Source organism: Meles meles, chromosome 10, assembly GCF_922984935.1.
Source record: "Meles meles chromosome 10, mMelMel3.1 paternal haplotype, whole genome shotgun sequence".
In the NCBI taxonomy this organism is placed as follows: Eukaryota; Metazoa; Chordata; class Mammalia; order Carnivora; family Mustelidae; genus Meles; species Meles meles.
The window spans coordinates 107557350-107582191 of NC_060075.1; the positions used below are offsets into that span (position 1 = coordinate 107557350).

The 24842-nt window shown below is 37.8% G+C and overlaps 1 protein-coding gene across 6 annotated transcripts in view; it reads right to left on the minus strand.

The window, feature by feature from the left end:
- Positions 1-24842, minus strand: part of SUGCT (succinyl-CoA:glutarate-CoA transferase) — a 793120-nt gene that overhangs the window by 659877 nt on the left and 108401 nt on the right. For all 6 annotated transcript variants that reach the window (XM_046021135.1, XM_046021134.1, XM_046021133.1 and 3 more), the window contains exon 7: positions 15723-15814. In XM_046021135.1, the coding sequence (XP_045877091.1) occupies positions 15723-15814 (92 nt within the window). The remainder of the gene's footprint in view (positions 1-15722; positions 15815-24842) is intronic.

Consider the following 24842-nt stretch of genomic DNA (forward strand, 5'->3'; position numbering starts at 1 on the left):
TTTCTCTGAAAGAAAACACTTATCTCAAATAAATGAGTCCTTTCCTCCCCCAAAGAACTATAGTTCATTTCTTAAAAAACTGGGATTGTGTGAGTGTATATGCATGTATGTGTGTGAAATCACTTATTTGAAATCTGTTTTAGAGGAATTTGATAATTTCTGCATTCTTTCGTTAATTTCACAGATGATTCTGTCTTTCTTTGTGTTTAGTTCCATTTAGGGGTCAAATGTGAGAAAAACAAACCAAAACTACATTGTCAAATACATTCGATGGAATAACAGCTAAAATATCAAATAAGCTTCAATAATAAATATCAGTAGTGTTAATGAGGGGCCTCGGTGGCTATGAGGGGCCTAGGTGGCTCAGTCAGTTAAGCATCCAACTCTTGATTTAGGCTCAGGTCATGATCTCAGGGTCATGATCTCAAGGTCATGAGATCAAGCCCTAGGTTGTCCAGCTCCATGCTCAGCAGGGCACCTACTTGAGATTCTCTCTATTTCCCTCTCCTTCTACTCCTTCCTCCACTCACAGTCTCTTGAGCTCTCTAAAATAAATAAATAACACTTCAAAAATTAAATGATAGGGACACATGGGTGGCTCAGTCAGTTTAAGCATCTGCCTTCAACTCAGGTCATGATCCCAGCGTTCTGGGATCCAAGCCCTGCAGTGGGCTCCCTGCTCAGTGGGGAATCCGCTTCTCCCTCCCACTGCTCTTGTGCTCTTGCTCGCTCTCTCTCTCTCTCTTCCTTTCAGATAAATAAATAAAATCTTTTAAAAAAATTTTTAAATAAATGAATAAATAAATCCAATTCTACTTAAACTAATTAAAGTAAATTGGATAGTCAGTAAGTTAACCAACAAATCAGCTACACATAAGGGAAAAAAACAGGATGACTTCTTTTCTCTAAATTTACTGGCAGTATCACTGAACTGACTTAGGATCTAGTTGTTGTTTTTTTTTTAAAGATTTTTTTTATTTATTCATTTGACAGAGAGAGAGATCACAAGTAGGCAGAGAGGCAGGCAGAGAGACAGGAGGAAGCAGGCTCCCTGTGGAGCAGAGAGCCCGATGTGGGGCTCGATCCCAGGACCCTGAGATCATGACCTGAGCCAAAGGCCGAAGGCAGCAGCTTAATCCACTGAGCCACCCAGGCGCCCCGGATCTAGTTGTTTTAATGCATGTAAATATATATCTACATCCGGTCAACCAATATTTGAGTGCCCACTATGTTCCATGCATTGTCATAGATTTGGGCAGTAAAGTAACATGACCCTGACCTCACAGAGCTTATATTTTCAAGGTGAAAACAGACAGTAAATGATAAACTGGTAAGAATGAAATATAATTTCACACATGATGGGAAGTGCTATGAAGAAAAATAAAGGAGGATAAGGCATTGGAAAGTAATTGGAAATCTTAGGGGAATGGGTAGACAAGTTAAAAGGGTTGTTGCCCTTTCAGAATTGAAATCTACTTGATAGGACATTAATTGAAGTATTCCATTTACTGAGCACATGTTCTTATTTAGGCACAAAATAGGTGTAATCTTAATGACAACCATGACAAACAGGTACATTACTGCCATTTTACAGATGAAGAAATGGAGGTTCATAGTAGCTTGTCTAAAGTTACTTACATAAGAAAGAGCAGAGCCTACATTCAAACTCTCTGTGACTCCCAAGTCCATGCTCTTTGCCCTGTAACACACAATTGCTCTGATATGGATCAAAATGGCCTCACTGTTTCCAAACTACAGTTCCTTACCACAGTTACAACATTCATTAGCTTTCATAAGTTTTCATAAATCAAATCCTTCTGATACACTATATTTCTGAGAGATGTTAGGAAATAAGAGGAATGATATGTCTTAATTCTAAAAATTCAGTACTTTGAGAATTATAATTTATAACTTCTGTAGTAATAATATTTGAAAATTCTTACTAACATTTGCTGTGTCTCAAAAAACATCTTCCATTTTTCTGGATGCTATCCCAAAACATTTATTATAATAAAACTACGGATTGGGGAAAACTTATGAGGTAATGCTGAATGGCAGAGGCCATGAAAAGATGAAAAGAGCCAAAGAGTGAGATGCACCCATGAGGTATAGCTCCTCCCTTCTCCTTCCTTGCCCACACAGTATTAAGGAAAGATAGGTTTAGTTGACCAAATCCTGAGAATCCAGATGAAAAATCTCTAAGAGGAAAGAAGCACAATGAAAGGGAAAACAAAAACAAAAACTCTGAGAAAAGTTAACAAAAATATCATTATACGAGGGGTGCCTGGGTAGCTCAGCTGGTTAAGCACTGGACTTGGTGGGTTTCAGCTGAGGTCATGATCTCAGGGTTGTGATATCAAGCCCAGTGGCAGATTAACCAAATTAACCCAAAGTCTGCTTGAGATTCTTTCCCCATCCTTCTCCCTCCCCTTCTGCTCCTCCCTCCTTCCTCCTCCCCCAAGCCCCAGCTTGTGCTCTCACACTCTGTCTCTCTCTCAAATAAATAAAATCTTCAAAAATAATAATAATAACCTTAAAGGAGAAAGTCTAAGGCCCAGAACCAAGGCAAAAAGTGCCACCAGGATCCTTGTCCATACATATGGGAGTTCCATTCTCCCTTAGCTGGCTGAAGCTGACCTAGCACAGTGCACTTTTGGGGGTCTAAGAAAAACAGTAACACTAAATCCAGGTAAAGGCTGCAGTCCTGCAAGACTTGGCCTCATCCCACACCTTTTCTTCACCCTCGACCCATTCCTCAAGCAGCTCCAAGTTGGGAAATGACTGTGGCAGTCCAGATCTTCAGGGCTATGGAACTTGACTTGGCTTAGGGCTGGTAACAGAGATAGAATAAGTGAGTAAAAGTACTAAAGTATAAATACTAACTAAACTTTAACTAAGTAAAACTACTCATCAGCAAAAATTGGGAAGTGACGAAAGGGAGATAGAGGGAAGAAATGTAAGAGTGCTAATAACTATTCATAGCACGAAATCAACACATAATATTTAAAATTGAGCATGAAGGTAATTAACAAAGCATGAAATCGCTCCAGCGTCATTTTAAAGGTTTTCATCATCTCTTGTCTCAACCTTGAAAGGATCTGTTACAAACAATTATTTTTGTAAAGAAACATTAGGCTAAATTTGAGCAATGTCTTCCATTTCACTTGTTTATTGTTCCCCTGTCAAATTCAACTAAATTTAATATTTATTTGCTTTAAATTAACAAGAATATTATGATCAAGATATATTATGATCTTGTTATGAAATTATTTCCCATCATCATCCCCTGTGACTATGTCCACTTATAAAGCATAAACAGATGTCTGGAATGATGCTCACCAAATATTACTACTAGTAACTTCTGAGTGGTAAAATTAGGATAATTTGTTGTTCTCTTATCCATTATTTCTTGCATTGCTTAACTCCTTTTTTAAAATTTTTATTTAAATTCCAGTTAGTTAACATACAGTGTATTATTAGTTTCAGGTGTACAATATGTTGATCGAACACTTACATACGACACCAAGGGTTCATCACAAGCAACCTCCTTAATCTCCACTACCTATTCAGCATATCCTTCCCTCCTACCTCCTTTCTGGTAACCATCATTTTGTTCTCCACAGCTAGGTGTCTGTTTCTTGGATTGGCTCTCTCTCTCTCTTTTTTTCCCACTTTGTTCATTTCTTTAATTTCTTAAATTCCACATATAAGTGACATCATATGGTATTTGCCTTCCTCTGATTAACTTTTTTCACTTAGCATTTACTCTCTAGCTCCATCCATGTTATTGCAAATGGCAAGATTCCATCCCTTTTTATGTCAGAGTTATATTCCACTGTATATATAGTGGAATATACATATACCACCTCTTCTTTACCCATTCATCCATCGATGAACACTTGGGCTGTTTCCATAGTTTGGCTATTGTAGATGATATTGCTATAAATGTTGGGGTCTATGCACCCCTTTGAGGTAGTACTTTTTTTTTCTTTTGGGTAAATACCGAGCAGTGCAATTGCTGGATGGTAGGGTAGTTCTATTTCTAAGTTCTTAAGGAAACTCCCTGCTGTTTTCCAGAGTGGCTGCAACAGTTGCAATCTCACCAACAGTGCAAGAGGGTTCACCTTCCTCCACATCCTCGACGATATTTGTTGTTCCTTGCATGTTTCATTTTAGCATTTCTGCCAGGTGTGAGGTGATGTCTCATTGTAGTTTTGATCTGCATTTCCCTGATCATCAGTGATGGTGAGACTCTTTCCATGTGTCTGTTGGTTATCTGGATGTCTTCTTTGGAAAAAATGTCTTTTCATGTCTTCTGCCCACTTCTTAACTGGATTATTTGGTTTTGGGGGTGTTGAGTTTTATAGGTTCTTTGTAGATTTTGGATACTAACCCTTTATTGGATATGTCATTTACAAAAATATTCTCCCACTCCAAAGGTTGCCTTTTAGTTTTGTTGGATTGTTTCCATCACTGTGCAGAATCTTTTATCTTGATGTAGGCTCAACAGTTTATTTCCCTTGCCTCAGAAGACACGCCTAAAATGAAGCTGCTATGGCTGATGTCAAAGAGGTAACTGCCTGTGTTCTCTTCTAGGATTTTTATGGTTTCAGGCCTCACATTTAAGGCTTTGATTCATTGTGAATTTATTTTTGTGTATGGTGTAAGAAAGTGGTCCAGTTTCATTCTTTTGCATGTGGCTATCCAGTTTTCCCAACACTAATTGTTGAAGACACAGCCTTTTTTCCATTGGATATTCTTTCCTGTTTTGTCCAAGATTAATTGACCATATAATTGTGGGTTCATTTCTAGGTTTTCTATTCTGTCCATTGATCTATGTGTCTGTTTTTGTGCCAGCACCATCACAAGATCTTTGTAATCACTAGATCTTTGTAATAGATCTTGTCTATTTGATCACTAGAGCTCTGTAATACAGGCTGAAGTCTGGAATTGTGATGCCTTGAGCTTTGCTTTTCTTTTTCAAAGTTGCTTTGGCTATTCGGGGTCTTTTGTGACTCCATACAAATTTTAGGATTGTTTGTTCTAGCTTTGTGGAAAATTCTGTTGATTTTTTTATAGGGATTGCATAAAATGTGTAGATTGCTCTGGGTAGTATACACATTCTAACAATATTTGTTCTATGATCCAGAAGCATGGAATGCCCTTCCATTTCTTTGAGTCATCTTGAATTTCTTTCATCAGTATTCGATAGTTTTCAGAGTACGGGTTTTTCACCTCTTTGGTTAGATTTATCCCTAGGTATCTTACTGTTTTTGGTATAGTTGTAAATAGGATTGATATCTTAATTTCTCTTTGTGCTGCTTTATTATTGGTGTATAGAAATGCAGATTCTATATCCTGCAAATTTACTGAATTCATTTATCAGTTCCAGCAAACTGGGCGGGGGGGAGCCTTTTGGGTTTTCTAGGTATCACGTTATCCTGCAAACAGTGGAAGTCTTAGTTCTTCCTTGCCAGTCTGGATGCCTTTTCTTTTTGTTGCCTGATTGCTGTGCCAGTGCTATGTTAAGTAACAGGGTTGAAGTGGACATCCCTGTCTTTCTCCCGACTGCAGAGGAAAAGCTCAGTTTTTCCCCTTTGAGGATATTAGCTGAGCATTTTTCATATATGGCCTTTGTTATGTTAAGGTATGTTCCCTCTAAAACAACTTTGATGAGGGTCTTTAGCATGAATGGATATTGTACTCTGTCAACTGTTTTTTTTCCTGCGTCTATTGAATTGATCACGGCAAATGATTCTTTTAACGTATTGTTGGATTCAATTTGCTAGTATTTTATTGAGTATTTTGGCATCCTTGTTCATCAGGGATACTGGCCTGTAATTCTCTTTTTTTAGTGCAGTCTTTATCTGGTTTTGGTATCAGGGTAATGCTGGCCTCACATAATGAATTTGGAAATTTTCCTTCCTTTTCTATTTTTTAGAATAGTCTGAGAAGAATAAATACTAACTCTTCTTTCCTTCCTTATTTTTTTTTTTTTTTCAGTGAGAGAACTTGTAAGCAGAGGAAGGGGCGGGGAGGGAGAAAGAGAATTTTAAGCAGGGTCCACATTCAGTGCAGAGCCTGACAATGGCGCCCAATCTCACAAGACTAGATCATGATCTGAGCTAAGATCAAGAGTTGGACACTGAGCCAACTAAGCCACCCAGGCACCCCACTAACTCTTCTTTAAATGTTTGGTAGAATTGGCCTTTGAAACTATCTGGGTTTTTGTTTGTTTGTAGTCTTCTGATGACTGACTCAATTTCTTTGCTGTTTATCAGTCTGTTCAAGTTTTCTGTTTCTTCATGTTTCAGTTTTGGTAGTTTATATGTTTCCAGAAGTTTGTCCTTTCCTTCAAGGTTGCCTAATTTGTTGGCATATAGTTTTTCATATATCCTCTTATAATTGTTTGTATTTCTGCAGTGTTCATTGTTATTTCTCCTTTCACATTTGTGATTTTATTTATTTGGGTCATTTTCTTTTTGATAAGTCTAGTTAGAGGTTTATCAATTTTTATTGATTTTTCAATGCTGCTGGTTTAATTGATCTGTTCTTTTTTTTTATTTAATTTTATTTTTTTCAGTGTTCCAAGATTCATTGTTTAAGCACCATACCCAGTGCGCCATGAAATACAGGCCTTCCTTAATATCCACCATCAGGCTCACCTAACCCCCCACCTCCCTCCCCTCCAAAACCCTCAGTTAGTTTCTCAGAGTCCACAGTCTCTTATGGTTCATCTCCCCCCTCCAATTTCCCCCAATTCACTTTTCCTTCCCTGCTCCTAATGTGCTCCATGTTATTCCTTATGCTCCACAAGTAAGCGAAACCATATGATAATTGACTCTCTCTGCGTGACTTATTTCACTCGGCGTAATCTCTTCCAGTCCTGTCCAGGTTGCTACAAAAGTTGGGTATTCATCCTTTCTGATGGAGGCATAATATCCCATTGTATATATGGACCATATCTTCTTTATCCATTCATCTGTTGAAGGGCATCTTGGTTCTTTCCACAGTTTGGCGATTGTGGCCATTGCTGCTATGAACATTGGGGTACAGATGGCCCTTCTTTTCACTACACCTGTATCGACATCAGCCACAGCAACCTCTTTCAAGGCATGTCTCCAAAGGCAAAGGAAACAAAAGTGAAAATGAACTTTTGGATCTTCATCAAGATCAAAAGCCTCTGCACAGCAAAGGAAACAGTCAACAAAACAAAGAGGCAACCCATGGAATGGGAGAAGATATTCACAAATGACAGTACAGACAAAGGGCTGATATCCAAGATCTATAAAGAACTCCTCAAACTCAACACACAAAACAGATAATTGTGTCAAAAAATGGGCAGAAGACATGAACAGACACTTCTCCAAAGAAAACATACAAATGGCTAACAGACACATGGAAATATGTTCATCATCATTAGCCATAAGGAAGATTCAAATCAAAACCACATTGAGATACCACCTTACACCAGTTAGAATGGCCAAAATCAACAAGACAGGAAACAACGTGTGTTGGAGAGGATGTGGAGAAAGGGGAACCCTCTTACACTGTTGGTGGGAATGCAAGTTGGTGCAGCTACTTTGGAAAACAGTGTGCTCTTTTTTTTTTTTTTCCTTAAAGATTTTATTTATTTATTTGTTTGAGAGAGAAAGCATGTGAGAGAGGACAAGGAGGGGGAGCAGCAGAGGGAGAGGGAGAAGTAGGGACCCTGATGCAGGGCTCAATCCCAGGACCCTTTCTGTATGGAAAGGCATATGCTTAACCAACTCAGCCACCCAGGCACCCCGTTCTTCTTTTTTTTTTTTTTTCCGTTTCCTTATTTATTTATGGTCTAATTTTTATTACTTCCTTCCTCTTGTTGGCTTTAGGTTTCATTCGTTGTTCTTTTTCTACTCCTTTTGGTGTAAGGTTTGGTTGAATTTGAGAGCTTTTTCTTGCTTCTTGAGGTAGGCCTGTATTTCTATATACTTCCTTCTTAAGACCACTTTTGCTGCATCCCAAAGGTTTTGGATCATTGTGTTTTCAGTTTCATTTGTTTCCATGTATTTTTTAATTTCTTCTCCATTTCCCTTAATGACCCATTCATTATTTAGTAGCATGATATTTAATCTCCATGTCTTTGTGGTCTTTCCAGAATTTTTTCTCATGGTTGACTTCTAGTTTCATAGCACTGTGGTCAGAAGAGACACATGGTATGACTTCAATCTTTTTGTATTTGTTGAGGACTGTTTTTTGACGTAATATGTGATATATTCTGGAGAACTCCTGTGTATCTGTGAAAAGAATGTATGTTCTGCTGTTTTATGATGGAATGTTCTCAATAAATCTGTTATGTCCATCTGGTCCAGTCTGTCATTCAAACCCACTGTTTCCTTGTTTATATTGTTTAGATGATCTAGCCACTGCTATAAGTGGGGTGTTAAAGTCCCCTACTATTATTGTGTTATCATCAATTAGTTCCTTTATGCTTGTAATTAATTGTTTTATATACTTGGGTGCTCCCATTTTGGGTATATAAATATTTACAATTGTTATATCTTCTTGTCAGATTGTTCCCTTTATGATCATACAATGCCCTTCTTTGTCTCTTTTTACAGTTTTTGTTTTAAAGACTAGTTCATCTGGTATAAGCATTGCTACTCTGGCTTTCTTTTGATATCCATTTCCGTGATAAATGTTTCTTCATTCCTTTACTGTCAATCTGCAGGTATCTTTAGATCTAAAATGAGTCTCTTATAGGTAGCATAAAGATAGGTCTTGTTATTTATATCCATTCTGACACCCAATGTCTTTCGGTTGGACCACTTAAACCATTTACATTCAAAGTAATTATTGATAGATATGCATTTATTGCCATTTTATTACTTGCTTTTTCATTGTTTCTGGAAATTTTCTCTAATCCTTTCTTGTCTTTGCCACATTTAAACTTTCCTTTGCCCTCAGAGAGTCCCCTTTAATATTTCTTGAAGGGCTGTTTTAGTGGTCACAAACTAACCTTTTATAATGAGTATTTATTATTTATAAAATCAACTACTTTAATTTAAAATAAAATATAAATAAAACTTGCAAGTTCTTCACCATTAAATCTGACTAATCAATGATCAGCTATGTTTAAGCAGTGTTACCTTAGAACGGTACATGAATTAAGGGCAAGTTGATTATTTAATATGGACTATTTAACTTCTTTTTTTTTAAGATTTTTTTATTTATTCGACAGCGATCACAAGTAGGCAGAGTGGCAGGCAGAGAGAGAGAGAGGGAAGCAGGCTCCCTGCTGAGCAGAGAGCCTGATGCGGGGCTTGATCCCAGGACCCTGAGATCATGACCTGAGCCAAAGGCAGAAGTTTAACCCACTGAGCCACCCAGGCGCCCCTAACTTCTTTTATTAATATATTAATATTCATAATTAATGAATAAGATTAAGATCAAGGAAACATATTATCCTGACGTGAGTCATAAAATAAGAAAATATACTTGATGAACCTAAGAACTCACAATCCTTGTAATAGTTAATGAGTACAAACTAATGCACTAGGCACTAGTGTTATAAAAATAATGTCGAGAAGCATACATTTTAACCAATGATCAAATACAGTAGAATTTTTAAAAAGGAAAGTATGTGTTTATGTGTGTGGGTTTAAGAGGAGCCATATCTCTAGTTATAAGCATACTTTGTTTTATTTTTTTAAAGATTTTATTTATTTATTAGGCAGACAGAGATCACAAGTAGGCAGAGAGGAAGGCAGAGAGAGAGGGGGAAGCAGGCTCCCTACTTAGCAGAGAGCCCGATGTGGGACTCGATCCCAGGACGCTGGGACCGTGACCTGAGCCGAAGGCAGAGGCTTTAACCCACTGAGCCACACAGGTGCCCCTTATAAGCATACTTTGTTTTAATGCAATTAGCTTTATTGCAGTTCACAGATATTGTATTTTTTATAAATTGAAAGTTTGTGGCAACCCTACATCAAGGAAATCTGTCTGCACTATTTTTTCAATAGCATTTGCTATGTCTCTGTGTCACATTTTGGTAATTCTCCCAATATTCCAAAAGTTTTCATTATCTATTTGTTCTGGTGATCTGTGATCAGTGATCTCTGAGGCTACTACTAGAGCATGGAGAGGTGATTGAATTCCTGCAATCTCATGAGAAAACTTGAACAGACAAGGAGTTGCTCCTGATGCGTGAGCAAAAAAGTGGAATCTACTACTGATGACAATGCTGTGAAGACTGCTGAAATGACTAAAATAGATTTAGAATATGACAAACTTAGCTGATAAAACAATGGCATTGTTTGAGAGGACTGACTCTCAGACCATGAACTCTGGTAAAATGCTATCAAGCAGCATCACTTGCTGAGAAAGAGTTCGTGAAAGAAAGAGTAATCAATGCAGCAAACTCTGTTGTCTTAGTTTAAGAAACTGTCAATGGGAAAACTATACCCATATAGTCAATACATCATTGTTCATCAACTGACGAATATGACTTTCTTAATGTTTAATGACTTATTACTTAGAATACATATTACATATTTATCAGTCATTTACTTTCCACAATCTCATACTCATTGATCTCCTTTCCAATCCCCTCTTCAAATTCCTTATGCATTAAAAAAAATGAGATAGCTATACAGATAGATAGATACTTGTTTTGAGTAATAACTGGTTAGCACTGATCCATGTATATGAAAAAATACTTTATTTGAAGCAGAAGATCATAATATATAGACCTTAATAATGTCATTAACTTCTGTTAGAGACTATCAAAGAATATCTGCTACCCCCTTTAATGCAAAAGGGTTTTCAATAATAATACCTCTCATAGTGTTTCTAAGAGTTACCCACAAACCATCTCCATCAGAAGCATTTGAGGCCATCATTAAATATGCATTACTGATTTGGGTTAAAGCCCACAAGAACAGAGCTGAGAAATCTGCAGATATACCAAGGCCTGGCTGATTATTTTGTGTAGCATCTTGCATTATACACAATTGTGTGCTTTTATGTCTTATAAAAGATATTTTATTTGCATATTACCGTATCTCGAAGAGAAAGTGTGTATCACTTCCAGATGCACTTCACTAAAACACAGAGAAGCTATATATATTCAAGATCAATTAGCACAATGCCAGGTATGCATTTATTCATTCATTCAGCATGAATTTGTCAAGTGCTGACTAAGTTCCAACTGGTCTAGGCATAGAGATACAGCAGCGACCAAGCAAAGACTCTTACGAGGCATATAGTCTCCTGGGGAGAAGTTTAGACAGCCAGTAAACATTACACAAGAGTAATTAGATAGAGCCACGCCCCCCAGACTCTTAATTGAGTGCTTTCTCACTCCACCAAATGGTTGGTTCACGAACTGTAATGCATCATATCATGTAGCAAGCATAAGCAAGAGGCAAATACAGTAAAAATCAGGATTCATTCTACAGGCAGTATGGAGAGTGGCTCGAGGCATCAGAGTATAAGGAGTAGAGCAAACCTGAGTTCAAAGTCCACCCTCAGCACTTTATATAGCAAGGCAGCAACCTGCACAATTTATCTAAGCTTTTAAGATTTAGTTACAGAATTTATCAATACCTATCAATACCAATTTATCAATAGCCCTGGAAGGATCAGTGTGAGGATCAAGCATGGGTCTAGCAGAATGTAGGCCCATGTTACTGGTTCTCTCTTTCCCCACAATCAAATGTGAACCTCATCTCACTATACCACTGCATACCTAACCTAAAACGCTAAATTTTAGATTTACTGGAAGTCAGCTATCACTAGTTTGCTTAAATTTCATCATAAAGACTGCTTTCACAAATTTGATCATATATTATATACTTAGATGATGCCCTTCTGGGATAAAAATGGCAATATTATCCCATTATTTAAAAAAAACATGCTGAGAGTTGTTGTTTTTTTTTTGTTTTTTTTTTATTTTTTTCCCATTTTATTTATTTTTTCAGCGTAACAGTATTCATTCTTTTTGCACAACACCCAGTGCTCCATGCAAGACGTGCCCTCCCCATTACCCACCACCTGTTCCCCCAACCTCCCACCCCTGACCCTTCAAAACCCTCAGGTTGTTTTCAGAGTCCATAGTCTCTTATGGTTCGCCTCCCCTTCCAATTTTTTTTTTTTAATAAACATATAATGTATTTTTATCCCCAGGGGTACAGGTCTGTGAATCGCCAGGTTTACACACTTCACAGCACTCACGATAGCACTTACCCTCAGCAGAGCAATTCCAGAGGAGGAGAGTTGTTTTTTTTTTTTAATCAAAATACAAGTCTATACTGTGGGACTATCACTCATTTTCTAGGCAGAATATGTTAGATCATCAGCGGCGCCTGGGTGGCTCAGAGAGTTGAGCCTCTGCCTTCGGGTCATGGTCTCAGGGTCCCAGGATCGAGACCCACATTAGGCTCTCTGCTCAGTGGGAAGCCTGCTTTCCCCCTCTCTCTCTGCCTGCCTCTCTGTCTACTTGTGATCTCTCTCTCTCTGTCAAATAAATAAATAAAATATTTTAAATATATATATATATTAGATCATCACTAAAAAACAATGTGTATGTATACTAATGCATCATCTCTTCTTAACGAAATATTGAGTAATATAGTAAGTCCCTGAACAGTAAGTCCAGCTCCCACATCCTACCTCTCCAACCTAATTTTCTCCCTTCTTTGCCAGCTCACAACAACCCAATGACACTGGCATTCCTTGGCTCCTCAAACCTACCAACTCCCCAGCAGTTAAACACCGTGCATGGCGAGGTCCTCCGGTCACCAGCCTAATCCCTAACTGGGTCCCACCTTAAACATCTGGTTCTCGAAGAAGCCCTCTCTGACCCTCCATCCCAGCGAGGTCAGGCTGCATCATACAGGGTAATATGGTGAAGCCTCGGGATAACGATAAATGATGGAGAAGCCTGGGTTCCCGTCAGTCATCTAACAAAATGGAGTTATGCTACAGCACAAAGACACAGCTGTACGGTTTGATGAAATTTCACAAGCAGCACGATATAACTGACAATAATGCCTCTACATTGGCCAGTTGACAAGGTCAGCCGGGGCTTTCAGAAGTGACCCCTCCTCTGCCATGATGCAGAATGCATTGCTGGTAACAGGGAGTTCTATTTTTTTTTTATCAACATATAATGTATTATTTGCCCCAGGGGTACAGGTCTATGAATCATCAGTCTTACACACTTCACAGCACTCACCACAGCGCATACCCTCCGCAGTGCCCATCACCCAGCCACCCTCTCCCTAGCCCCGCCCCCCAGCAGCCTTCAGTTCGTTTCCTGCGATTAGGAGTCTCTTATGGTTTTTCTAACAGGGAGTTCTATTAAGGGCAACTCCTGACACGGCCCAGTTCTCCTCATTTCTGCTTTTATCCCTGATTGTCAGACTACATTTTGCAGAGAACTTTGGAAGTATGTTAATGGTCTGAGGCCCACTGTGACATATGTTAATACTATATCGAGCCCTTTTTCAGAGTTCTTTTTATTTGTGTCTACTGTTTATTTTCTGTTAATGTTTGTTTTCTCCACTTAAGGATTGTGCCTACCCCGCTGCCCGCTGTCTCGCCAGTGCCTGCCAGTTTCCAGCATACAGAAGGAGTATGTGCAATGACCAGTCACTGGATCGATGATTTAAGACGTAAGGGTGTGTCCATGTGGAAGAAACATGGTGTATGGAAGTTCAGTTTACTTAACACATGTCAAGTCTATAAAATAGTGCTGGGCACCTAGTGAGCACTCAGTCAACGCTCTCATCATCTACCAAGTAGCACAATGAAAGAGAGAAGGCCTGTGAGTGACTGACAAATGACAAGGCTGAGCATGCGCTGTGTGGTTAGCCCTGTCAGAGCAGGGCTTAACACAGTAAAGGAACCACAGTAACCCTTCACAACAGAGGCTTCTGAGTTAATTCATTTTAACATGTGAATGTGCAACTTTAACAGCCCAAGATCTTTTCACATATTCATGGCTGAGTGCAGCACTTTCAACAATCCTGTCTTATACACATAAGCACTTCTGGGCGACAGAGCAAAGAAAGAGACCCATGCTCCATTCTCTCAGCGGATGGAAAGAAATCTGGTATCCTTAAATATTTTAAAGAAAGTTTATACATTTTTTTCCTAGACTTATGAAAATGAAACAGACAATGAAAGTACAAATACCTATATCTCAAGTCACTGAAATCCCAACAGCTGCTTTAAAATTAACAAAAAGAAGTAAAACTCGAGGTCACTCTGCCTCCGCTCATCCCAGAACTGCAACTGTGTTTCCTAAAGAAATCACTGATGCAAGCGATTCAGGGAAGGAACACCTAAGTGGAAAAAGTTTTTACGCCTACCAGTCCAAGCTGTTTTGAAAATGGATGCCTTTCATTATTTTTATTATTAGGCTCTCACACTTTCCTTTAACTTTCATGCCATTCTTACTGTTTTCTCAAAGAGTCCATTTTCTAAGAGTCTTCCATGTAAGATAACACGTTTTAGCTATCTGTATACTTTCTAGGAAATTTCTAACCTATTATCAAAATAGGGATTGCTATAAAATCAAATAATTCCCCCACTGTCAGAACCTATGTATGTAACAATCAGACACAACTCCACCTAAGGCCTTAAGTAACAAATTTTAACATACATAACCACTTATTAATATTGCAGAGGGAAAAAGAGACCCTCCACTGAGTACATATGCCACATGAAGGTACTCTGACGGAAATGGGCATCTGCCATCTGGTCTAGTCAACTATTCCACTTCACAGAAAGAATATTCATAAGTCACACCCAGGGCCTATACCAAGCTTGAGTAATTAAATACAAATGCAAAATTATAATGCAAAAACAGATCAAGTGTTCATTAATTGGTCTGTTGCTTCTTGCTAAAAAAAATATATATATATTATTTTCCAGAGCTACCCTACAACCCGGCAATTGCACTACTGGGTATTTACCCTAAAGATACAAATGTAGTGCTCCAAAGGGGCACGTGCACCCAAATATTTTCAGCAGCAATGTCCACAATAGCCAAACTATGGAAAGAGACTAGATGTCCGTCAACAGATGAATGGATAAAGAAGACATGGTGTATATATATACAATGGAATACCATGAAGTCATCAAAAAAAGAAATCTTGCCTTGCCATTTGCAATGAAGTGAATGGAACTAGAGGGTATTATGCTTAAGCGAAATAAGTCAATCAGAGAAAGACAATTATCATATAATCTCTCTGATATGAGGAATTTGAGAGGCAGGGAAGGGGACTGTAGGGGGAAGGGAGAGAAAAATGAAACAAGATGGGACCGGGGAGGGAGACAAACTCAAACCATAAGAGACTCTTAACCTGAGGAAACAAACTGAAGGCTGCTGCGGGTGGGGCGAGGGAGAGGGTGGCTGGCTGATGGACACTGGGGAGGGTATGTGCTATGGTGAGTGCTGTGAAGTGTGTAAGACTGATGATTCACAGACCTGTACCCCTGAAGAAAATAGTACATTACATGTTAGTAAAAAAAAATTGTTATTCTTCCATGGAGCCACATTGACATTTAACCTCAAGTACATTTGTAATAAACACTTCCATTTTCAATAAGATTTCACTCTCCCTAGTTTCTTTCTAAAATTAACTCAAATTTAAGCTTATAGGTTAGTGAATAAGAAAATCCCCTCGGAATAAACAGGGGGGAAATTTATGAATATTCTAAAGAATCATGCCTACCTCGGGCCCTGTGATATGCATCAGACCAGAAACAGCAGAGGCAACCGCATCATAACCAGCTCTCTGAGACAGTGGGCCTGTCTGGCCATACCCTAAAATGAGAAGAATGGATACAGTCAGCAGCATCGTGCAAGGAGAGCAAGAGTACAATGACATGTTTGTAGCCAGAAATCTTGAGCAATTTATTACTATGAGATTGACAGTACCCCTTGAAAAGGAAGCAATAAAAATTATTCATGATCTTATATCCCAAAACATTGCAAACTGGTAACTTGAGGGCAAGATCCCACTGCATGAATGTTCTGTCTGGCCTGACAAGGGACCTAAAATGTCTTCATTTAGTTTCCAACATTTTAAAGAAGCAGGAGATAGCACATAAAATGCAAATTTCTTGAAATATCAGAAAATAGTTCAAAACGAGGCCCACACAACAATCAACTAGAGTTAATAACAGCTCTTCCCTTTATACAGGGAAACAAATTCTCCAATTTGCCATTCCTCCGTGACTCTTACTCCTTAATGCCTGAGCCTGATTCACTTATTCAATCTTGCCTCCCAGCTCCATTCATACATGCTACTCTTGTTTTATACAAAACGATAACAAAGTAAAATAAAATAGTGTTTCTCTGGATTCTGTTTACATTTTTCATATATGTGTGTGTCTGTGTGTGTATACATATATATAAATGATGACTAAAATTTATTTCTAAAGATTTTATTTATTTATTTGAGAGAAAGAGAGAGAGAGAGAGAGAGAGAGCATGAGCAGGGGACGGAGGGAGGAGCAAGGAGAGAGGAGAATCAGGCTCCCGCTGAGCAGGGAGCCCAATGCAGAACTAGCTCCCAGGACCCTGGGCTCATGACCTGAGCCGAAGGCAGATACTGAATCAACTGAGCCACCCAGGTGCCCCAGCTAAAATTTTTGATCATAAACAATACGATTATATAACCTAGCAGTGCTTTTTAAGATTACAAAAAGAAAGTGAAGGTCTTACTTTTTCTTTTCTCTTTCTCTTTCCTTTTCCTTTTTTTTTTTTTTTTTTTTTTTGGCCATCAGCAAAAATCAAGAGAACACAATAGTTTCTCCTGCTCTCCTCCAGTCCTGGCACTTACTATTGAATGAAAAAGGTTATTTCAGGTGCTACATGAATCTGTCTCCATATCCTATGTTATCAACCACAGAGAGGACACATGGAATAGCCATCAGCTATTAGCTGAAATGTCCTGCATACCTCACTTTAGAAAGATCAAAAAGAGGTACCTCGGGGCCTTTGCTTGCTTCTCCAGGCACCTGAAATGCTCTCCCTCCTTTTCACGCCATAGATCCACACACCTCACACTCTCTCACATCCTCCAAATCTGTACTCAAACATCTCCTTACCAGAAAGAGCTTCCCCAGAGAACTCTTGTAAAAGAGCGCTCTCACTTCTCACTTTTAATCCCCCTTACATTTGTCTCTGTAGCACTTATTACAAGATATATAATATAGCTATGTGTTTATTGATTTATTTTCTGTCTCCTCTCCTACCTAAATCTGTGCTCCAAACTTTTTTCTATTTGATTCACTGCATCTAGAGAAGAATTTAATAACACTCACTGATAAAAATGAATGAATGAATGAATACTTGTCACATAAAATAATTTTTAAAAAAAACAATCTATAACAACTAAATTTAATAAAAAAAAAAACTAAAGAAGTTTTTGTTTTGTTTTGTTTTTTACCAAAATGGCAATATGGGAGCTTTCTGAATTGTCTTCCTCTCACAGACACGACAAATGTACAGCGCCACGTGGAGCAATTCCCTCTGAGAGAAATCCAGAACTATTTGTCTGACTCCTACGCATTGGTGATAAAGAAAATACCCGCATCTAAATGGGTGTTTAAACCCCACTCCAGGCACAACACCATATATTCAGGAGGGAGCCCCCAACTCATAGCTTCTCTTCAAAGAGTGAAGGGTTTGGACCACATGTCTGGGGCCCCAACTTTAAAGGCTCCCACGTGAGGAGCAGGCCTCTGAAGTACCTAGCTGTAAGACCAAGCAGAGCTTACATTCACGCGTCCCATCTGACCATAACAAACAGAAAAAGAAGCTGTTGACAGGCACAGGAGCACTAACCACAGGTATCTTTCCAGGGATCAGCACAGAGGGATCAGGCAAAACCATCCATCTCCCAGTCTTTCCCTGCAAGAGGTCTCAATGCATACTTTACAAGCTGCTACCTGAGGATTTGGACTGTAATTGACATATATCTAGGTGCTCACTGCAATCGCTCCTGGAACCCAAAAGAGCTAGTGGGTCACACTCACGCTCACTCCAATATGAGGTAAGCAGTGTCTCTCTGGAAAGAGCTTCTACACATGTCTGGCACATCAGCCTTTGCACCTACTGCCCAAGGGATGGGCCCCCAGATCACCTGGCTCTGACAGCCAATGGGTTTTGCAGACACGGGCTATACCAGACAAAGAAGCAGTTTTTAAACAGGCTCAGGAGCAAACTCCATGGCTATGCATCCCAGCTCGGTGCAGAAGGAGAAGGCACAAACACCGGTCTCTCACCAGGTGTTTTACCTTTCTCCCCAGAAGGGTTTGACTGCATACTTTCCCAGCTGTTGTCTGAGGTCCAGCCTCTAATCAACATGTATCTAGGTGCCAACTGCTATCATCCCCCTGGGGACACAGATGGATCTTGGCACACCCCCAACCACGAGGAGCCACAAAGAACAAAGGCAATCATAAAGATCTGAAGGAACCTGGCGCTCAGACCAGACTGACTGATGAGAGTCATCTCCTACACTGGAGATGTACACTCCTACATCTTCAAGACTGAGAAAGGTGGCTGTTTTAGCTAATATATAGAAACCAACATAAAGAATCAAAGAAAGTGAAGAAACAAGAATATGTTCCAAACAAGGGAAAAAGGTAAATTTCCAGAAACTGATCTGACAGAAATAGAAATAAGCTATTTATCTGATAGAGACCTCAAAATAACATAAAGATGCTCACCAAGATCAGAAGAGTGATGTATGAACAAAGTGACAATTTCAACAAAGAGAGAGAATATCAAAAAGTGCTACAGAAATGATAGAGCTGAAGAATATAATAACTGAAGTGAAAAATTTGATGGAGACACTCAACCACAGACTAGATCAACTGGAAGAAAAGAACAGCAAGTTAGACGATAGGCAATGGAATACACCTAATCAGAGAAGCAAAGAGGAAAAAGAGCGAAGATAGATTAAGGGACTTATGGGACATCATCAAAAAGAAAAATATTCACATTGAAGAGGTCCCAAAAGAAGAAGAGAGAGAGGGGAAGAGGCAAAAGCAAATTTAAAGAAATGCCTCAAAACTGTCCTTATCGGGGCGCCTGGGTGGCTCGGTGGGTTAAAGCCTCTGCCTTCGGCTCGGGTCATGATCCCAGGGTCCTGGGATCGAGCCCCACATGGGGCTCTCTGCTCGGCGGGGAGCTAGCTTCCCCCCTTCTCTCTCTGCTTGTCTCTCTGCCTACTTGTGATCTCTCTCTCTGTCAAATAAATAAATAAAATCTTTAAAAAAAAAAAAAAAAAAAAAAAACTGTCCTTATCTGAAAGAAAAAACAAGATGTCCAGATTCAGGTAGCCCAAAAAGTACCAAATAATAATAATAAGATGAATCTAAAGAGATTCATATGCAGACACATTATAATTAAATTGTCAAAGGTGACAAACAAAGCCAGCAAAAGAAAAGCAACTTGTTGCATGCAAGAAAATTGTCATAAGTCTATCAGTGGATTTTACAAAAACCATGTAGGCCAGAAGGGAGTGAATAAGATATTCAAAGTGCTGAAATAAAAAATGTTGTCAGCAAAGACACCCTATCTAAGAGTTATCCTTCCAAATCAAAGAAGAGATAAAGAATTTTCCAGACGAACAAAAGCTAGAGGACTTCATCACCACTAGACCAGGCTTACAAGATATGTTAAAATGAGTTCTTCAGGATGAAATGAAAGAGTGCTAATTAGTTACATTAAAACATGTCAAGGTATAAAACTCACCAGAAAAGGTAAATATATAGTTAAATTCAGAATACTCTAATGTTGTGGTGGTGGTAGGTAAATCACTTCTATAACTGTAATATAAAAGTTAAAAAACAAAACAAAAAGTTAAAAGACCAAACTATTAAGAATTCCCATAATCACAGTAATTTCCTAATGGATACATTAAAAAATGTAAATTATGAAATCAAAAACTTAAAATATCAAGGGAGAATGTAAAAATTCAGAAGTTTTCCATACACCCCAAGTTAGGTTGTTATCAGCTTAAAATAGACTGTTATACAGGCACTTGGGTGGCATTATCAGTTGAGTGTCCAACTCTTGGTTTCAGCTCAGGTTGTGATCTCAGAGTCATGAGATCAAGCCCCACATCAGGTTCCATGCCCAGCGATAGTCTGCTTAGGACTCTCTCCCTTTCCCTCTGCTCCTGTGTGCTCTCTAAATAAATAAATAAATAAATAAATAAATATTTTTTTAAAAAGTAAAAGTAAAACGGACTATTATAACTGTAAGATATTTTACATAAGCCTCATGATAGTACAAAGCAACAACCTATAGCAGACATACAAAAGAGAAAGAAATCTAAGCTTAGCACCACAGAAAATCATCAAATCATAACAGAAAACAAAAGAGGAAGAAAGAAACAACAGTTACAAAACAACCAGAAAACAATTAACAAAATGACACAGGAAGGTCCATACTTATCAATAATTACCTTAATGCAAATGCACTAAATTCTTCAATCAAAAGACATAATAGCTAAACGGATTTCTTTTTATAAAGACCCAACTACATGCTGCCTGCAAGAAATTTATTTAAGCTTTAAGTACAGAGACTGAAAATGAAGGGATAGAAAAAATATTCTATGCAAATGGAACCAAAAGAAAGCAGGGGTAGGTATACTTATATCAAGTAAAATAGACTGTCAGCCAAAGACTCCAATAAGAGACAAAGAAGGGCATTACATAATGATAAAAAAGTCAACCCAATGAGAAGATATAACATTTGTAAATATTTATGAACCTAACATCGAAGCAACTAAATATTTGAAGCAAAATTTTTTTTTTTAAGATTTATTTAACAGAGAGAGAGATCACAAGCGGGCAGAGAGGCAGGCAGAGAGGGGGGGAAAGCAGACTCCCCGCTGAGCAGAGAGCCCAACATGAGGCTTGATCCCAGGACCCTGAGACCATGACCTGAGCTGAAGGCAGAGGCTTAACCCACTGAGCCACCCAGGTGCCCCAAAGCAAATATTAACAAAAATGAAGGGAGAAATAGACAGCAATACAATACCAGTAGAGTTGACTACCCTACTCTCAACAATGGATAGATAATAAAGAAAGAAAATCAATAAGAAATCGTTGCACTTAAACTACACATTAAACCAGATAGATTTAACAGACATAGAACAGTCCATCCAACAGCAGCAAAATACACATTTTGCTCAAGCATACACCTGAAACCTTAGATCATATATTATGCTGCAAAACTAGTCTTAATTAATTTAAGAAGACAGAAACCTTCTCAAGCACTTTTTCTGATCATGGAGGTATTAAACTAGAAATCAATTATAAGAAGAAAGTTGGAAAATTCACAAATACATGGAGATTAAAAAACATGCTCCTGAAAAAAAAAAAAAGGGTCAAAGAGGAAATCAAAAGATAAACCAAGAAAATACCTTGAGACAAATGAAAATGAAAATACAACTTAACTAAACTTATAAAATACAAAAGCCATTCTAAGAGGGAAGTATACAGTGAAAAATACCTACACTGAAAAAAAGAGAGATCTCAAACAATCTAATTTTACACTTCAAGGAACTAGAAAAAAGGAGAACAAACTAAGGCCAAAGTTAGCAGATGGAAGGAAATAACAAAAATCAGAACAAGTAAATATGAAAAACTAAGAAAACAATTTTTAGCTATATAATTAAGAAAAAAGAGATAAAACTCAAGTAAGAAGAATCAGAAATGAAAGGCAAGTTACAACTGATGCCACAGAAATACAAAGGATATTATGAACAATTATACAACAACAAACCAGACAACCTATCATAAATGGATAAATTCCTACATATGACCTACCAGGAATGATTCATGAAGAAATATAAAATCTGAACCAACCAATTACTAATAAGGAGATTGTATCAATAATCAAAAAACAACCTAAAATACAAAAGTCTAAGACCAAATGGCTTCACTGGTGAATTCTACTATAAATATCTAAAGGAGAATTAATATCAACCCTTCTCAAATACTTCCCAAAAACAGAAGAGGAGGGAAAGCTACTAAACTCATTTTACAAGGCCAGCATTATCCTGAAACCAAAACCAACTAAGACACTACAAGAAAAGAAAATTACAGGTCAATATCCCCAATGACACAAAAGTCCTCAGCAAAAATTAGCAAACCATATTCAATAGAACATTTTTTTTCTTAGATTTTATTTATTTATTTGACAGACAGAGATCACAATTAGGCAGAGAGGCAGGCAAAGAGAGGAAGGGAAGCAGACTCCCTGCCAAGCAGAGAGCCCGACGTGGGGCTCAATCCCAGCACCCCGGGATCATGACCCGAGCCAAAGGCAGAGGCTTTAACCCACTTAGCCACCCAGGCGCCCCTCAATAGAATATTTTTAAATACACCATGACCAAGTGGGATTTATTCCAGGAATGAAAGGATGGTTCAACATCTACAAATCAATCAGTGTGATATATCACATCCATAAAGTGAAGGATAAAAATCATATGACCATCCCAATAGATCAGATAAGCATCTGACAAAATTCAACATCCATTTCTTTTTTTTTTAAGATTTTATTTATTTATTTGACAGAGAGATCACAAGTAGGCAGAGAGGCAGGCAGAGAGAGAGGAGGAAGAAGGCTCCCTGCTGAGCAGGGAACCCGATGTGGGGCTCGATCCCAGGACCCTAAGACCATGACCTGAGCCGAAGGCAGAGGCTTAACCCACTGAGCCACCCAGACGTCCCCTCAACATCCATTTATAATAAAAACTCTGAACAAATTGAGTATAGAAGGAATGTAGCACAACATAATAAAGGCCATATATGCCAAACCCAGAGCTAACACCATATGAAATGGTGAAAAGCCAAAAGCTTTTCCTCTAAAATCAGGAACAAAACAATAGTACCTACTCTCACACCACTTCTATTCAACATAGTATTGGAAGACCTACCCAAAGCAATTAAGCAAGGAAAAGAAAATGCATTCAAATCAGAAAGAAAGAAGTAAAACTGGTTTTGAATGATGTGATCTTATATAGAGAAAACCCTAAGGACTCCATCAAAAAACTGTGAGACAAATTTAGTAAAATTTCAGGATACAAAAATCATTATACAAAAATCTGTTGCATCTGAGGTGCCTCAGGGGTTCAGTCGGTAGAGTCTCCAACTCTTGGTTTCGCTCGGGTCATGATCTCCAGGTTGTGGTCAAGCCCCATTTTGGGGCTTTGTGCTCAGAGGGAAGTCTGCCTGAGATTTTCTCTTTCCCTCTGCCCCTCCCCCATTCATGCTCTCTTTTGTTTTCTCCCTCCCTTACCCAAATAAATACATAAATTTTTTAAAAATCTGTTGCACTTTTATATACCAACAACAAATCATATGAAAGAAATGAAGAAAGCCATCCCATTTACAGTAGTACCAAAAATAATAAAATACTGGATATTATTAATATATTATATATTAAATATTTATTATTAATAAATAATAAATAATAAATAAATAAATATTTATTATTAATAAATATTTAATGATTTATTGATAAATTATTAATAAATATATAAATATATAACATTTATATATTATATATTATATACAAAAATATATTTAAAATATATAAAAATAAATAAATGATAAATATTAATATATTAATATTATAAATTAAATGTTAAATATTACTATATTATATTAATGATATATATTAATAATAAAATACTGGATATGGATACTTAAGCATTTGCCTTCAGCTCAGGTCACGATCTCCAGGTCCTGGGATTGAGCCTCACATCAGCCTCCCAATTCAGCAGGGAGTCTGTTTCTCCCTCTCCCCTTCCCCCTACTTGTGCTCTCTCTGTCTCTCAAATGAATAAATAAAATCTCTAAAAAATATATGTGTAATATGTTAACCAAAAAGATAAAGGATCTATACACTGAAGATTATAAATAGACACTGATGGAAGAAACTGAAGACACATTAAATGGAAAGATAACCCATGCTCTTGGACTAGAAGAATTAACACTGTTAAAACATCAACACTACCCAAAGCCATCTATAGATTCAACATAATTTCTATCAAAATCCCAATGGCACTTTTTATGGAATTAGAAAAATAATCCTAAAATTTATATGAAACCACAAAAGACTCCAAATAGCCAAAGCTACTGGTCAGGAAAAGAACAAAGTTGGAGACATCACACTTCCTGATTTCAAAATATATTACAAAGCTACAGTCATCAACACAGTATGTGGTACTGGCATAAAAACAGACAAATGGACCAATGGACAGAATACAGAGCCCAAAAATAAACCCATGCATATAGTACCAAGAACACAGAATGGTAATGGACAGTCTGTGGATTACAGATATCCACATGCAAAAAAAAAAAAAAAAAAAAATGAAATCGACCCCTATCTTACACTATACACAAAAATCAACTCAAAATGGTTTAAAGACTTAAATATAATATCTGAAATAATAAAATTTCTAGAAGAAAGCATAAAGATAAAGCTCTTTCACACTGACCTTGGCAATAACTTTTGGATATGACACCAAAACCATAGGCAAAAATAGACAAATGGAGTTATATTAAACTCAAAAGACTTCTGCGAAGCAAAGGGAACAATCAGAAATGAAAAGGCAACCTACAGAATGAGAGAAAGTATTTGCAAACCATGTTTCTGATAAAGGGTTAATATCCAAAATTTACATGAAACTCATACAACCAAGTAGCACGAAAAAATCAAATAATCTGATTTAAAAATGGGCAAAGAGAACCTGAATAAATATTTTTCCAAAGAAGACATAACAAAAGACCAATGGTTACAAAAAGATGCTCAACTTCAC